This window comes from Chamaea fasciata, unplaced genomic scaffold (genome assembly GCF_029207755.1).
Source record: "Chamaea fasciata isolate MVZ Bird 193981 ecotype frontalis unplaced genomic scaffold, bChaFas1.0.hap1 SCAF_1014, whole genome shotgun sequence".
NCBI lineage: Eukaryota > Metazoa > Chordata > Aves > Passeriformes > Sylviidae > Chamaea > Chamaea fasciata.
Genome location: NW_027095099.1, coordinates 1 through 16727, shown reverse-complemented (window position 1 = coordinate 16727; position 16727 = coordinate 1). Strand labels below are relative to the sequence as shown.

The window sequence follows — 16727 nt, the reverse complement described above, 5'->3', positions numbered from 1 at the left end:
ATTTTGGGGAATTTGGGGATTTCCGGTGGCCTTTGAGGGGATTCGGGGGAATTCGGGGGTTTCTGGGGGGGTCTCTGAGGGGATTTGGGGGGATTTGGGGGGAACGGGGGAAATTTTGGGGATTTAGGGGCAGATTTTGAGGGGAATTTTAGGGAGATTTTGGGGAGGATTTGAGGATTTGGGGGATTTTTGGGGGGATTTTTGGGATCTCGGGGAGTTCAGGCCCTTCCGGGATCCCACCCTGGGATTTTGGGGATTTTTGGGTGGGATTTTGGGGATTTTTGGGTGGGATTTTGGGGATTTTGGGGCATCTCGGACCCTTCAGGCCATTCCGGGATCTCGCCCTGGGGATTTTGGGGGGATTTGGGGGGATTTTGGACAAATTTCGGCGGTTTTTGTGGAGATTTTGGGGATTTTTCGGGGTGATTTGGGGGAATTTTGGGGATTTTTCGGGGTGATTTTGGGGATTTTTGGGGGGAATTTTGGCGATTTTTCGGGGTGATTTTGGGGATTTTGGGGGGGAATTTTGGGGATTTTTCGGGGTGATTTGGGGGATTTTTGGGGGGAATTTGGGGGATTTTTGGGGTAATTTTCGGGATTTTGGGGGGGATTTTTGGGGATTTTTGGGGATTTTGGGGGGATTTCGGGGGATTTTTGGGGGAGATCTTGGGGGATTTTTGGGGGGATTTTGGGGGATTTTGGGGGGATTTTTGGGGAGATTTGGGGGGATTTTGGGGGGAGATCTTGGGGGATTTTTGGGGTGATTTTCGGGATTTTTGGGGGATTTTGGGGGGATTTGGGGGGAGATTTGGGGGGACTTTTCGGGGAGATCTTTGGGGATTTTTGGGGTGATTTTCGGGATTTTTGGGGGGGATTTTGGGGGATTTTGGGGGGGATTTTTGGGGAGGATTTTTGGGGTGATTTGGGGGTTCTGGGCATCTCGGCGCGTTCCGGCCGTCCCGCGATCTCTCCCTGGGGGATTTGGGACCGGATTTCGGGGGTTTTTGGGGTGATTTCGGAGCATTTTCGGGGGGGGCGATCTCGGGGCTCCCCCACCTCCCTCCCCACGCCGATGACAGGAGCGAGCCCCGCCCTTTTAGCCCCGCCCCTTCGGGACGGTGATTGACACCTCCCTCGCCCAATGGCCGCCGCGCGGGGCACGCCGGGAGTTGTAGTCCCGGCGCTCGGCCCCGTCGCCCTCCCCTCCCCTCCCCCCTGGCCGGCACCGGCGGGGCCCGGGGGGCACCGGCAGCGGGGGGGGAGGGGCGGGCGGGGGTCCCGGGGGTCCCGGCGGGTTCGGGGCGGACCCCCGGGGGTTCCGCGGCTGAGGAGGAGGAGGAGGAGGAGGAGGAGGGGGCCGAACCCCGCCGCCCCCTCCCCGAGCGGCGCAAAATGGCCACGGCTCTGCACAAACCCCTCAAATGGTGAGTGGGGGGCGAGCCCCGAACCGGCACCGCCGGCGGCACCGGGGAGGGCGGGGACGGCGCGGGCGGGGATGGAGACCCCCGGGACGGGGATGGAGACCCCCGGGACGGGCGGGGATGGAGACCCCGGTACGGGGATGGAGACCCCCGGTACAGGGATGGAGACCCCGGGACGGGGATGGAGACCCCGGTACCGGGATGGAGACCCCGGGACAGGGATGGAGACCCCGGGACGGGGATGGAGACCCCGGGACGGGGATGGAGACCCCGGTACAGGGATGGAGACCCCGGTACCGGGATGGAGACCCCGGGACGGGGATGGAGACCCCGGTACCGCGATGGAGACCCCGGTACAGGGATGGAGACCCCGGTACCGGGATGGAGACCCCGGGACAGGGATGGAGACCCCGGGACGGGGATGGAGACCCCGGTACAGGGATGGAGACCCCGGTACAGGGATGGAGACCCCGGTACAGGGATGGAGACCCCGGGACGGGGATGGAGACCCCGGGACGGGGATGGAGACCCCGGTACCGGGATGGAGACCCCGGTACAGGGATGGAGACCCCGGTACCGGGATGGAGACCCCGGGACGGGGATGGAGACCCCGGACGGGGATGGAGACCCCGGGACGGGGATGGAGACCCCGGTACAGGGATGGAGACCCCGGTACGGGGATGGAGACCCCGGTACAGGGATGGAGACCCCGGACGGGGATGGAGACCCCGGGACGGGGATGGAGACCCCGGTACAGGGATGGAGACCCCGGTACAGGGATGGAGACCCCGGGACGGGGATGGAGACCCCGGTACCGGGATGGAGACCCCGGGACGGGGATGGAGACCCCCGGGACGGGCGGGGATGGAGACCCCGGTACGGGGATGGAGACCCCGGTACCGGGATGGAGACCCCGGGACGGGGATGGAGACCCCCGGGACGGGCGGGGATGGAGACCCCGGTACAGGGATGGAGACCCCGGGACGGGGATGGAGACCCCGGTACGGGGATGGAGACCCCGGGACGGGGATGGAGACCCCGGTACCGGGATGGAGACCCCGGGACGGGGATGGACACCCCGGTACCGGGATGGAGACCCCGGAACGGGGATGGAGACCCCGGGACGGGGATGGAGACCCCAGTACAGGGATGGAGACCCCGGGACGGGGATGGAGACCCCGGTACAGGGATGGAGACCCCGGGACGGGGATGGAGACCCCGGGACGGGGATGGAGACCCCGGGACGGGGATGGAGACCCCGGTACCGGGATGGAGACCCCGGGACGGGGATGGAGACCCCGGTACCGGGATGGAGACCCCGGAACGGGGATGGAGACCCCGGTACGGGGATGGAGACCCCGGGACGGGGATGGAGACCCCGGGACAGGGATGGAGACCCCGGGATGGGGATGGAGACCCCGGTACCGGGATGGAGACCCCAGTACAGGGATGGAGACCCCGGGACGGGGATGGAGACCCCGGTACAGGGATGGAGACCCCGGGACGGGGATGGAGACCCCGGTACAGGGATGGAGACCCCGGGACGGGGATGGAGACCCCGGACGGGGATGGAGACCCCGGGACGGGGATGGAGACCCCGGGACGGGGATGGAGACCCCGGTACAGGGATGGAGACCCCGGTACAGGGATGGAGACCCCGGGACGGGGATGGAGACCCCGGGACGGGGATGGAGACCCCGGGACGGGGATGGAGACCCCGGTACAGGGATGGAGACCCCGGTACAGGGATGGAGACCCCGGGACGGGGATGGAGACCCCGGGACGGGGATGGAGACCCCGGGACGGGGATGGAGACCCCGGGACGGGCGGGGATGGAGACCCCGGTACCGGGATGGAGACCCCGGGACGGGGATGGAGACCCCGGGACGGGCGGGGATGGAGACCCCGGGACGGGGATGGAGACCCCGGGACGGGGATGGAGACCCCGGGACGGGCGGGGATGGAGACCCCGGGACGGGGATGGAGACCCCGGGACGGGGATGGAGACCCCGGTACCGGGATGGAGACCCCGGGACGGGGATGGAGACCCCGGTACGGGGATGGAGACCCCGGGACGGGGATGGAGACCCCGGTACAGGGATGGAGACCCCGGTACCGGGATGGAGACCCCGGGATGGGGATGGAGACCCCGGGACGGGGATGGAGACCCCGGGACAGGGATGGAGACCCCGGGACAGGGATGGAGACCCCGGGACGGGGATGGAGACCCCGGGACGGGGATGGACACCCCCGGTACAGGGATGGAGACCCCGGGACGGGGATGGAGACCCCGGGACGGGGATGGAGACCCCGGGACGGGGTGGAGACCCCGGTACAGGGATGGAGACCCCGGGACGGGGATGGAGACCCCGGGACGGGGATGGAGACCCCGGGACAGGGATGGAGACCCCGGGACGGGGATGGAGACCCCGGGACGGGGATGGACACCCCCGGTACAGGGATGGAGACCCCGGGACGGGGATGGAGACCCCGGGACGGGGATGGAGACCCCGGGACGGGGTGGAGACCCCGGTACAGGGATGGAGACCCCGGGACGGGGATGGAGACCCCGGTACGGGGATGGAGACCCCGGTACGGGGCTGGAGACCCCGGTACAGGGATGGAGACCCCGGGACGGGGATGGAGACCCCGGGACGGGGATGGAGACCCCGGGACGGGGATGGAGACCCCGGTACAGGGATGGAGACCCCGGGACGGGGATGGAGACCCCGGGACGGGGATGGAGACCCCGGGACGGCAATGAGGTCTTGGTATCGGCAGGGATGGGCCCGGCAGGGATGGCGGTGTCGGTACTGGAGGGGAGGGACCCGGTACCAGTAATGGGGTCCCGGTACCGGCAGGGCTGGAGGTCCCGGTACTGGCAATGGGTCCCAGTACCAGTCCCAATCCCAGTCCTGATCCCCATCCCAGTCCTATCCCAGTCTTGATCCCGGTTCTGATCCCGATCCCATCCTGGTCCCGATCCTGTCCCATTCCCAACCTCATCCTGGTCCCGGTTCTGATCCCGACCCCATCCCGGTCCCACTGCTGGTCCCAGTCCCATCCTGTTCCCAATCCCTGTCCCAGTCCCGATCCCGGTTCTGATCCCGGTCCTGGTTCTGATCCCCATCCCAGTGCTGGTCCTGGTCCCAGTCCTGATCCCAGTCCTGAACCAATGCCGGTTCTGATCCCAACCCCATCCCAGTCCCATTCCCAGTCCGGATCCCAGTCCCAATGCCGGCCCCAGCCCCACCCTGGTCCTGATCCCAGTCCTGTTTCTGATCCCGATCCTGGTCCCGCCCCATCCCAGTCCTGGTCCCGGTCCTGATGCCAGTTCAGATCCTGATCCTGGTCCCGCCACGTCCTATTCCCAATCCCGGTCCCTGTCCCAGTCTCAATCCCGGTCCCAATCCCAATCCCCGTCCCAGTCCTGATCCCAATCCCGGTCCTATCCCAGTCTTGATCCCAGTTCTGATCCCGACCCCATCCCGGTCCCACTCCTGGTCCCTGTCCCAGTCCCGATCCCGGTTTTGATCCTAATCCTGGTTCTGATCCCGATTCCGGTTCTGATCCCGATCCCAGTTCCGATCCTGGTCCTGGTTCTGATCCCAGTCCCAGTGCTGGTCCTGGTCCCAATCCCGGTCCTAATCCCGGGCCCAGTCCCAGTTCCGATCCCAATTCCAGTCCCAATCCCGGCCCCGAACCCGTCCTGGTCGCAGTGCCGGTCCCAGCCCCAGCCTGGTTCTGATCCTGGTTCCAATCCCGCTTCTGATTCCGATCCTGGTCCTGCCCCATCCTATTCCCAATCCTGGTCCCGGTCCCAGTGTCGGTTCTGATCCCAGTTCCAATCCCGATCATGGTTCTCATCGCGGCCCCAGGTTCCAATCCCGGTCCCAATCCTGGTTCCAATCCCAGTCCCAGTTTTGGTCCTAATCCCAGTCCTGGTCTTGGTCCAATCCCGGTTCCAATCCCAGTCCCAATCTTGGTCACAGTCCCAATCCCGGTTCTGATCCCAACCTCATCCCAGTCCCAATCCCAGTCCGGATCCCTGTCCCAATGCCGGCCCCAGCCCCACCCTGGTCCTGATCCCAGTCCTGGTTCTGATCCCGATCCTGGTCCCGCCCCATCCCAGTCCTGGTCCCGGTCCCGATGCCAGTTCAGATCCTGATCCTGGTCCCGCCCCGTCCTATTCCCAATCCCGGTCCCAGTCCCAGTCCCAGTCCCAGTTTTGGTCCTAATCCCAGTCCTGCTCTCGGTCCCAGTCCTGGTCTTGGTCCAATCCGGGTTCCAATCCTAGTCCCAATCCCAGTCCCAATCTTGGTCGCAGTCCCAATCCCGGTTCTGATCCCAACCTCATCCCAGTCCCAATCCCAGTCCGGATCCCTGTCCCAATGCCGGCCCCAGCCCCACCCTGGTCCTGATCCCAGTCCCGGTTCTGATCCCGATCCTGGTCCCGCTCCATCCTATTCCCAATCCCAGTCCCAATCCCAATCCCCGTCCCAGTCCTGATCCCAATCCCGGTCCTATCCCAGTCTTGATCCCAGTTCTGATCCCGACCCCATCCCAGTCCCACTCCTGGTCCCAGTCCCATCCTGGTTCCAATCCCTGTCCCAGTCCCGATCCCGGTTCTGATGCCGATTCCGGTTCTGATCCCGATCCCGGTTCTGATCCCAGCCCCAGGCTCCAATCCCAGTCCCAATCTCGGTTCCAATCCTGATTCCAATCCCGGTCCCGGTTCTGATCCTGCTCCCAGTCCCAGTCTCAATCCTGATCCCAATCCCAGTCCTGGTCCCAATCCCGGTCCTGATCCCAATCCCGGTCCTATCCCAGTCTTGATCTCGGTTCTGATCCCGACCCCATCCCGGTCCCACTCCTGGTCCCAGTCCCATCCTGTTCCCAATCCCTGTCCCAGTCCTGATCCCAGTTCCGATCCTGGTCCTGGTTCTGATCCCAGTCCCAGTGCTGGTCCTGGTCCCAGTCCTGGTTCTGATCCCCATCCTGGTCCCAATCCCGGTCCCAATCCCAATCCCAATCCCGGTCCCAATCCCAGCTGGGTCCCTCCCCTCCGGTACCGGAACCTCCGTCCCCTCCAGTCCCAATCCCGGTTCTGATCCCGACCCTGTCCCAGTTCTGACCCCGGCACTGACCCCATCCCGGGCCCAATCCCGGTCCCAGTCCCAGGCCCAATCCCAGCCCTGGTTCTGATCCCAATCCCGGTTCTGATCCCAATCCCAGCCCTGATCCCAATCCCAGCCCTGGTTCTGATCCCAATCCTGGTTCTGATCCCAATCCCGGCCCTGGTTCTGATCCCAATCCCGGTTCTGATCCCAATCCCAGCCCTGGTTCTGATCCCAATCCCGGTTCTGATCCCAATCCCGGCCCTGATCCCAATCCCGGTTCTGATCCCAATCCCAGCCCTGGTTCTGATCCCAATCCCGGTTCTGATCCCAATCCCAGCCCTGGTTCTGATCCCAATCCCAGCCCTGATCCCAATCCCAGCCCTGATCCCAATCCCGGCCCTGATCCCAATCCCGGCCCTGATCCCAATCCCGGCCCTGGTTCTGATCCCAATCCCGGTTTTATCCCAATCCCGGTCCTGGTCCCGAACCCGTCCCGGTCCCAGTGCTGGTCCCAGCCCCACCCTGGTTCTGATCCTGGGCCCAATCCCGGTCCCAGTCCCGGTGCCGCCTGTGATCCCGGTACTGGTCCCAGTCCCAGTCCCAGTCCTGGCCTGGCCCCAATCCCGGTCCCAGTCCCGGTTCTGATTCTGATCCTGGTCCCGCCCCATCCTATTCCCAATCCTGGTCCCAGTCCTGATCCCAGTCTCAGTCCTGGTTCTGATCCCGGTCCCGGCTTCCAGTCCCAGTCCCAATCCCGGTTCCAATCCCGGTCCCGGTTCTGATCCCGGTCCCGGTTCTGATCCCGATCCCAATGCCCGTTCCAGTTCCCATCCCGGATCTGATCCCGGTTCTGATCCCAGCCCTGTCCCGGTTCTGATCCCGCTCCCAGTCCCAGTCTCAGTCCTGGTTCCAATCCCGCTCCCAGTCCCAGTCTCAATCCTGGTTCCAATCCCGCTCCCAGTCCCAGTCTTGGCCCCAAGCCCAGTCCTGCTCTCGGTCCAAATCCCGGTTCCAATCCTGGTCCCGGTTGTGGTCCCGGTTCCAGTTCTGGTTCCAATCCCGGTCCCAATCCGGGTCCCAATCCCAGTCCCAGTCTCCGTCCCGGTTTCGATCCCAGCCCCAATCCCGGGTCCAATCCAGGTCCCGATTCCAGGAATTTTGAGATGTCCCGGGGGGAATTTTGGGGCGTCTCAAAGGAATTTTGGGGTGTTCTGGGCTGATTTGGGGAATTTTGGGGTGTCCCGAGGGAGTTTTGGGGGGAATTTTGGGGGTCCCGAGGGGATTTTGGGGGGATTTTGGGGGGTCCCTGGCGGATTTAGGGGATCCCCGAGGGAGTTTGGGGAGATTTTGGGGAGATTTGAGGGGTCCGGGGATTTTGGGGGTCCCTGGGGGATTTTGGGGTCAAATTTTGGGGTCTGGGGACCCCAGATTTGGGGGTTCCCCCAACACCGCCTCCTTTAGGGGGGGAATTTGGGGGTCCCTGGGGAGGTTTGGGGGGTGTTTTTGGGGGGGTCCGGGAGGATTTGGGGAGTTTTTTGGGGGTCCGGGTGGATTTTTGGGGTTTTTTTTGGGGGCGGAGGGGAGGGGGTCCGGGTGGGTTTTGGGGTTCGGGGAAGGTCTCTGATTTCGAGGCGGGGGTCTCCGGTTCCGGGGTCGGATTTTGGGGTTCAGGTGGGGTCCCCCCGCAGCCCGGGGAAAGAGTTGGACACCTCGGGGACACCCCGGGACCCTCGGGGACACCCTGGGCGGGGGTCCCTGGTCTCGGGGCGGGGGTCCCTGGTTTCGGGGCGGGGGTCCCTGGTCTCGGGGCGGGGGTCCCTGGTCTCGGGGCGGGGGTCTCTGGTCTCGGGGCGGGGGTCCCTGGTTTTGGGGCGGGGGTCCCTGGTCTCGGGGCGGGGGTCCCCGGTTTCGGGGCGGGGGTCTCCGGTTCCGGGGCCGGTCTCGGTGGTCTCGGGGCGGATTTTGGGGTTCAGGTCCCCCCGCAGCCTGGGGGAGGAGATGGACACCTCGGGGACACCCTGGGGACACCCTGGAACACCCAGGACCGGGTTGGGCGGGGGTCCCTGGTTTTGGGGCGGGGGTCCCTGGTTTTGGGGCGGGGGTCCCTGGTTTTGGGGCGGGGGTCCCTGGTCTCGGGGCGGGGGTCTCTGGTTTTGGGGCGGGGGTCCCCGGTTCCGGGGCCGGTCTCGGTGGTCTCGGGGCGGATTTTGGGGTTCAGGTGGGGTCCCCCCGCAGCCCGGGGAAAGAGTTGGACACCTCGGGGACACCCCGGGACCCTCGGGGACACCCTGGGCGGGGGTCTCTGGTCTCGGGGCGGGGGTCTCTGGTCTCGGGGCGGGGGTCTCTGGTTTTGGGGCGGGGGTCTCCGGTTCCGGGGCCGGTCTCGGTGGTCTCGGGGCGGATTTTGGGGTTCAGGTCCCCCCGCAGCCTGGGGGAGGAGTTGGACACCTCGGGGACACCCTGGGCGGGGGTCCCTGGTCTCGGGGCGGGGGTCCCTGGTTTCGGGGCGGGGGTCCCTGGTTTTGGGGCGGGGGTCCCTGGTTTTGGGGCGGGGGTCTCTGGTTCCGGGGCGGGGGTCCCCGGTTCCGGGGCCGGTCTCGGTGGTCTCGGGGCGGATTTTGGGGTTCAGGTCCCCCCGCAGCCTGGGGGAGGAGTTGGACACCTCGGGGACACCCTGGGCGGGGGTCTCTGGTTTCGGGGCGGGGGTCCCTGGTCTCGGGGCGGGGGTCTCTGGTTTTGGGGCGGGGGTCCCCGGTTCCGGGGCCGGTCTCGGTGGTCTCGGGGCGGATTTTGGGGTTCAGGTGGGGTCCCCCCGCAGCCTGGGGGAGGAGTTCTACCGCGAGGCGCTGGAGCACTGCCGCAGCTACAACGCGCGGCTGTGCGCCGAGCGCAGCCTCCGCCTGCCCTTCCTGGACGCGCAGACCGGCGTGGCCCAGAGCAACTCCTACATCTGGATGGAGCGGGCGCACCGCCGGCCCGGTGAGAGCCCCGGCGCCGGCCCCGGGACCCCCGGGACCCCCGGGAGTGGGGAGGGACCCCCGGGATTGGGGAGAGACCCCCGGGATTGGGGAGAGACCCCCGGGATGGGGGCGGCAGGGACGGTCACAGGTGGGAGAAACCCCCCAAATCCCCCCAGGACCCCCAGAGACCCCCCAGGACCACCAGGTCCCACCCCCAGTCAGGGTCAGGGTCACTCTGGGGTCAGGGTCTGTTTGGGGTCAGGGTCTGTTTGGGGTCAGGGTCACTCTGGGGGTTCAGTGGTCACTCAGCGGTCACTCAGCGGTCACTCAGCGGTCACTCAGCGGTCACTCCCCGTCCCCAGGCCTGTCCCCGGGTCAGATCTACTCGTACCCCGTGGGGTCACTCTGGGTCAGGGTCACTCTGGGGGTTCAGTGGTCACTCTGGGAGTGCAGTGGTCACTCAGCGGTCACTCAGCGGTCACTCAGCGGTCACTCAGTGGTCACTCCCCACCCCCAGGCCTGTCCCCGGGTCAGATCTACTCGTACCCCGTGGGGTCACTCTGGGTCAGGGTCACTCTGGGGGTTCAGTGGTCACTCTGGGGGTTCAGCGGTCACTCAGCAGTTACTCAGCGGTCACTCAGCGGTCACTCAGCGGTCACTCCCCGTCCCCAGGCCTGTCCCCGGGTCAGATCTACTCGTACCCCGCCCGCTGCTGGCGCAAGAAGCGGCGCCTGAACATCCTGGAGGCCCCGAGACTGCGGCCGTGTGAGTGACCAGGCGCCGGACAGTGGCCGGAGGGTGGCCAGAGGGTGGACAGTGGGTGGACAGAGGGTGGACAGAGGAGTGGACAGAGGAGTGGACAGAGGGTGGACAGAGGGTGGACAGAGGGTGGCCGGAGCAGTGTCCGGCGCAGTGTCCAGAGCCCCACTGACTCCTTACTGACCCCGCTGACCCCTCCGTGACCCTGCTGACCGTCACTGACCCCCTCTGACCCTTCACTGACCCCGTGTGACCCCGTGTGACCCCAGACTGCGAGGCCCCCCAGCGGAAGGAGGGGGCGGTGCCCGAGGGGCCGGTGCTGGAGGCGCTGCTCTGCGCGGAGACCCCCGACAGGAAGGGGCCGGGAGGGGACGCCAAGGACGAGGAGGGGCCCGTGGACGGGACGGTCAGTGCCGGACGGACACGCGGACACGCGTGTGCCCGTCCGTGTGTCCGCGTGTCCGTCTGTGCGTCCCTGTGCCCGCGTGTCCGCGTGTCCGTCTGTGCGTCCCTGTGTCCGCGTGTCCGCCTGTCCGTCCGTGTGTCCGTCGTTCTGTGTGCCCCTGTGTGTCCATGTGTCTGTCCGTATGCCCGTGTGTCCGTGTGTCCATCTGTCCGTGTGTCCGTGTGTCCATCTGTCCATGTGTCCATCTGTCCGTGTGTCCATGTGTCCATCTGTCCATCTGTCTGTCCATGTGTCCATGTGTCCGTGTGTCCATCTATCCATCTGTCTGTCCATCTGTCCATGTGTTCATCAGTCCGTCCGTCCGTGTGTCCGAATGTCCATCCTGCTGTCCGTCCCTCTGTCCATCCCGCTGTCCATCTCTCTGTGTGTCCATTTCTCCACGTGTCCGAGTGTCCCTCTGTCCGTTTGTCTGTCTGCGCGTCCAGGCGTCCACTTGTGTGTCCAGCTGTCCATCTGTCTGACTGTCCACCCATCCATCCATTGTCCATCCACTGTCCATCCATTGTCCATCTGTCCATCCATTGTCCATCTGTCCATCCATCTGTCCATCCATCCATTGTCCATCCACTGTCCATCCATTGTCCATCCATTGTCCATCCACTGTCCATCCACTGTCCATCCATTGTCCATCTGTCCATCCACTCTCCATCTGTCCATCCATCTGTCCATCCATCCATTGTCCATCCACTGTCCATCCATTGTCCATCTGTCCATCCATCCGTCCATTGTCCATCCACTGTCCATCCATTGTCCATCTGTCCATCCATTGTCCATCTGTCCATCCATCTGTCCATCCATCCATTGTCCATCCATTGTCCATCCATTGTCCATCCACTGTCCATCCACTGTCCATCCACTGTCCATCCATTGTCCATCCATTGTCCATCCATTGTCCATCTGTCCATCCATTGTCCATCCATTGTCCACCAACTTTCCATCCATCAATGGTCCATCCATTGTCCATCCACTGTCCATCCACTGTCCATCCATTGTCCATCCATTGTCCATCCATTGTCCATCCATCCATTGTCCATCTGTCCATCCATTGTCCATCCATTGTCCACCAACTTTCCATCCATCAATGGTCCATCCATTGTCCATCCACTGTCCATCCATTGTCCATCCATCCATTGTCCATCCACTGTCCATCCACTGTCCATCCATTGTCCATCCATTGTCCATCTGTCCATCCATCCGTCCATTGTCCATCCACTGTCCATCTGTCCATCCATTGTCCGTCTGTCCACCCACTGTCCATCTGTCCCTCTGTCCCCCTGTCCGGCCCCCGGGTGGGATTTTTTCCCGAAATCGCCCTTTTTCCCCCCAGAAGCCGCCGCCCCCCGACTTCCCGCACGACCCCGACGGCGACGAGCTGGACGACGACCCCCCCCGGCGCAAGAACAAGGCCAAGGGCAAGGTGAGACAGCCGGACAGCCGGACACCGGGATGGACAGACGGACACAGGGACTGTGGGGCAGGTGGGGAGAGGGACAGACGGGCACAGGGACGGACGGACAGATGGACAGGTGGACACTGGACGGATGGACACTGGATGGATGGAAAATGGACGATGGATGGACAATGGACAGATGGACAGATGGACACTGGACGGATGGACACTGGATGGATGGAAAATGGACGATGGATGGACAATGGACAGATGGACAGATGGACACTGGATGGATGGACACTGGATTGATGGAAAATGGACGATGGATGGACGATGGACGGACAGATGGACAGATGGACACTGGATGGATGGACACTGGATGGATGGAAAATGGACGATGGATGGACAATGGACGGACAGATGGACAGATGGACACTGGATGGATGGACACTGGATGGATGGAAAATGGACGATGGATGGACAATGGACGGACAGATGGACACTGGACGGATGGACACTGGATGGATGGAAAATGGACGATGGATGGACAATGGACAGATGGACAGATGGACACTGGACGGATGGACACTGGATTGATGGAAAATGGACGATGGATGGACAATGGACAGACAGATGGACACTGGACGGATGGACACTGGATGGATGGAAAATGGACGATGGATGGACAATGGACAGATGGACAGATGGACAGATGGACAGATGGACAGATGGACAGAGGGGTGGACAGACGGACAGTGGGGAAGATGGGGAGAGGGACAGACGGACAGACGGACAGCAGGACATGAGGCCAGCCAGCCACGTGTCCATCTGACCGCCGTCCATCCGTCTGTCCGTGTGTCCATCTGTCCGTGTGTTCATCCGCCAATGTGCCCGGTGTCCCTGTGGCTGTCTGTCCATCTGTCCGTCTGTCTGTCGGTCTGTCCATCCGTGTGTCCGTCCGTCCGTCCATCCGTGTGTTTGGTGTCCGTCTGTCCGTCCATCTGTCCGTGTGTCCGTGTGTCCATCCGTGTGTCCGGTGTCCGTCTACGTGTCCTTGTGTCTGTCTGTCCATCCATGTGTCCTCGTGTCCACATGTCTGTGTCTGTCTGTCCATCCGGTGTCCGTGTGTCCGGTGTCCGGTGTCCGTGTGTCCATCTGGTGTCCGTGTGTCCATCCGGTGTCTGGTGTCCGGTGTCCGTGTGTCGGTGTCCATGTGTCCATCCGGTGTCCGTGTGTCCGGTGTCCGTGTGTCCATCCGGTGTCCGGTGTCCGGTGTCCGTGTGTCCATCCGGTGTCCGGTGTCCGTGTGTCCGGTGTCCGTGTGTCCATCCGGTGGTCCGGTGTCCGTGTGTCCGGCAGGCGTACGGGCTGGTGATGAAGAGGAGGGTGGACGCGGTGCTGGAGGAGCGGGACAAGCCCTACGTGTGCGACAGTGAGTGACCCCTGAGTGACCCCTGGGTGACCCCTGGGTGACCCCTGGGTGACCTGTGACCCCTGGGTGACCCCCTGGGTGACCCCTGAGTGACCCCTGGGTGACCCCTGAGTGACCCGTGACCCCTGGGTGACCCCTGGGTGACCTCTGACCCCCCCAGTCTGCGGTAAATGCTACAAGAACCGCCCTGGTCTGAGCTATCACTGCACCCACACCCCTGACCCCCGAGTGACCCCTGACCCCGGGTGACCCCCGACGACCCCTGACCTCTGACCCCTGACCCCGCAGTCTGCGGGAAGCGCTACAAGAACCGCCCCGGGCTGAGCTATCACTACACCCACACCCACCTGGCCGAGGAGGAGGGCGAGGAGCCGGGGGGCGGCGCGGGGCCCCCCCCGCAGGAACCACCACAAGCGTGAGCGGGGCTGGGGGGCCTGTCCAGTCTGGGGGGGGCTCTGTCCAGTTTGGGGGGGGCTCTGTCCAGTTTGGGGGGGGGCTCTGTCCAGTTTGGGGGGGCTCTGTCCCAGTTTGGGGGGGGCTCTGTCCCAGTTTCGGGGGGGCTCTGTCCAGTTTGGGGGGCTCTGTCCCAGTTTGGGGGGGGCTCTGTCCAGTCTGGGGGGGGCTCTGTCCAGTCTGGGGGGCTCTGTCCAGTTTGGGGGGGGCTCTGTCCAGTCTGGGGGGGCTCTGTCCCAGTTTGGGGGGGGCCCTGTCCAGTTTGGGGGGGGCTCTGTCCAGTTTGGGGGGGGCTCTGTCCAGTTTGGGGGGGGCTCTGTCCCAGTTTGGGGGGGCTCTGTCCAGTTTGGGGGGGCTCTGTCCAGTTTGGGGGGGCTCTGTCCAGTTTGGGGGGCTCTGTCCAGTTTGGGGGGCTCTGTCCAGTTTGGGGGGGCTCTGTCCAGTTTGGGGGGGGCTCTGTCCCAGTTTGGGGGGGGCTCTGTCCAGTTTGGGGGGGCTCTGTCCAGTCTGGGGGGGCTCTGTCCAGTTTGGGGGGGGCTCTGTCCCAGTTTGGGGGGGGCTCTGTCCCAGTTTGGGGGGCTCTGTCCAGTTTGGGGGGGGCTCTGTCCCAGTTTGGGGGGGGCTCTGTCCCAGTTTGGGGGGGGCTCTGTCCCAGTTTGGGGGGGGCTCTGTCCAGTTTGGGGGGGGCTCTGTCCAGTTTGGGGGGGGGCTCTGTCCCAGTTTGGGGGGGGGCTCTGTCCAGTTTGGGGGGGGCTCTGTCCAGTTTGGGGGGAGCCCTGTCCAGTTTTGGGGGGGCTCTGTCCCAGTTTGGGGGGGGCTCTGTCCCAGTCTGGGGGGGGCTCTGTCCCAGTTTGGGGGGGCTCTGTCCCAGTTTGGGGGGGGCTCTGTCCCAGTTTGGGGGGGCTCTGTCCAGTTTGGGGGGGGGCTCTGTCCCAGTTTGGGGGGGGCTCTGTCCCAGTTTGGGGGGGCTCTGTCCCAGTTTGGGGGGGGGCTCTGTCCCAGTTTGGGGGGGCTCTGTCCAGTTTGGGGGGGTTCTGTCCAGTTTGGGGGGGGGCTCTGTCCAGTTTGGGGGGGGCTCTGTCCCAGTTTGGGGGGCTCTGTCCCAGTTTGGGGGGGGCTCTGTCCCAGTTTGGGGGGGGCCTCTGTCCCAGTTTGGGGGGCTCTGTCCAGTTTGGGGGGGCTCTGTCCAGTTTGGGGGGGCTCTGTCCAGTCTGGGGGGGCTCTGTCCCAGTTTGGGGGGGGCTCTGTCCCAGTTTGGGGGGGGGCTCTGTCCCAGTTTGGGGGGGCTCTGTCCCAGTTTGGGGGGGGCTCTGTCCCAGTTTGGGGGGGGCTCTGTCCCAGTTTGGGGGGCTCTGTCCAGTTTGGGGGGGGGCTCTGTCCAGTTTGGGGGGGGGCTCTGTCCAGTCTGGGGGGGGCTCTGTCCAGTTTGGGGGGGCTCTGTCCAGTTTGGGGGGGTCTCTGTCCCATTTTGGGGGGTCCTGGGGGTCCCCGCCCCATTTTTGGGGGGTCCTGGGGGGTCTCTTCCCCTTTTTGGGGTTCGGGGGGGGGGGGACCCTGAAGGCCTGGGACCCCCACCCCGATTTTGGGGGGATTCGGGGGGATTTTTTTGGGATTTTTGGGGATTTTTTGGGATTTTGGGGGGAAATTTTGGGGGGATTTTTGGGGAGAATTTTGGGGGATTTTTGGGAGGATTTTTGGGAGGATTTTGGGGGGGATTTTTGGGGGATTTTTTGGGAATTTTTGGGGGGATTTTTGAGGGGATTTTTGGGTGATTTGGGGGGATTTTTTTGGGGGATTTTTGGGGATTTTTGGAGGGTCTTCACCCCCTTTTTCTGCCTTTTTCTCCCCCCCCCCCTCCCCGCCCGCCCCAGAGTTTTACAAAGAGTTAAACTGGGTCCCCGAAAACCAGCGCAGGAACACAGGTACCGCAAAACACCCCGAAATCACCCCAAAATCACCCCAAAACACCCCAAAACACCCCAAAACACCCCAAAAACACCCCAATACACCCCAAATCCCCCCAAAACACCCCGAAACACCCCAAAACACCCCAAAACATCCCAAAATCCCCCCAAAACACCCCGAAATCACCCCGAAATCACCCCAAAACACCCCAAAACACCCCAAAACACCCCGAAATCCCCCAAAACACCCCGAAATCCCCCAAAACACCCCGAAACATCCCAAAACACCCCAAAACACCCCAAAACACCCAAAACACCCCAAAATCCCCCCAAAACACCCCAATACACCCCAAATCCCCCAAAACACCCCAAATCAGCCCAAAACACCCCCAAACACCCTGAAATCCCCCCAAAACACCCCAAAACACCCCAAAACACCCCAAATCCCCCAAAACACCCCAAAACACCCCAAAATCCTTCCCAAAATCCCCCCAAAACACCCCAAAACAACCCGAAATCACCCCAAAACACCCCAAAATCAGACCAAAACACGCCAAAACACCTCAAAACACCCCAAAACATCCCAAAACACCCCAAATCCCCCAAAACACCCCAAAACACCTCAAAACACCCCAAAACATCCCAAAACACCCCGAAACATCCCAAAACACCCCAAAACACCCCAAATTCCCCCCAAACACCCCAAAATCATCTCTAAATACCCCAAAATCCCCCCAAAATATCCCAAAACACCCCAAAACACCCCAAAACACCCCAAAACACCCCAAAATCCCCCCAAAACACCCCAATACACCCAAATCC

General features: G+C 63.6%; 1 protein-coding gene across 1 annotated transcript; it reads left to right on the top strand.

The window, feature by feature from the left end:
- Window positions 1-1163: 1163 nt before the first annotated feature.
- LOC136306129 (zinc finger protein neuro-d4-like) lies at window positions 1164-16006 on the top strand (the record flags this gene model as incomplete). The annotated part of the gene is given in 9 exon segments (XM_066209468.1): window positions 1164-1424; window positions 9360-9520; window positions 10174-10266; window positions 10530-10666; window positions 12054-12143; window positions 13476-13548; window positions 13837-13942; window positions 13944-13963; window positions 15873-16006. Coding segments are annotated over 9 exon segments (846 nt in total), but the record flags the coding sequence as incomplete, so codon positions are not given.
- Between the last annotated feature and the right edge of the window lie 721 nt (window positions 16007-16727).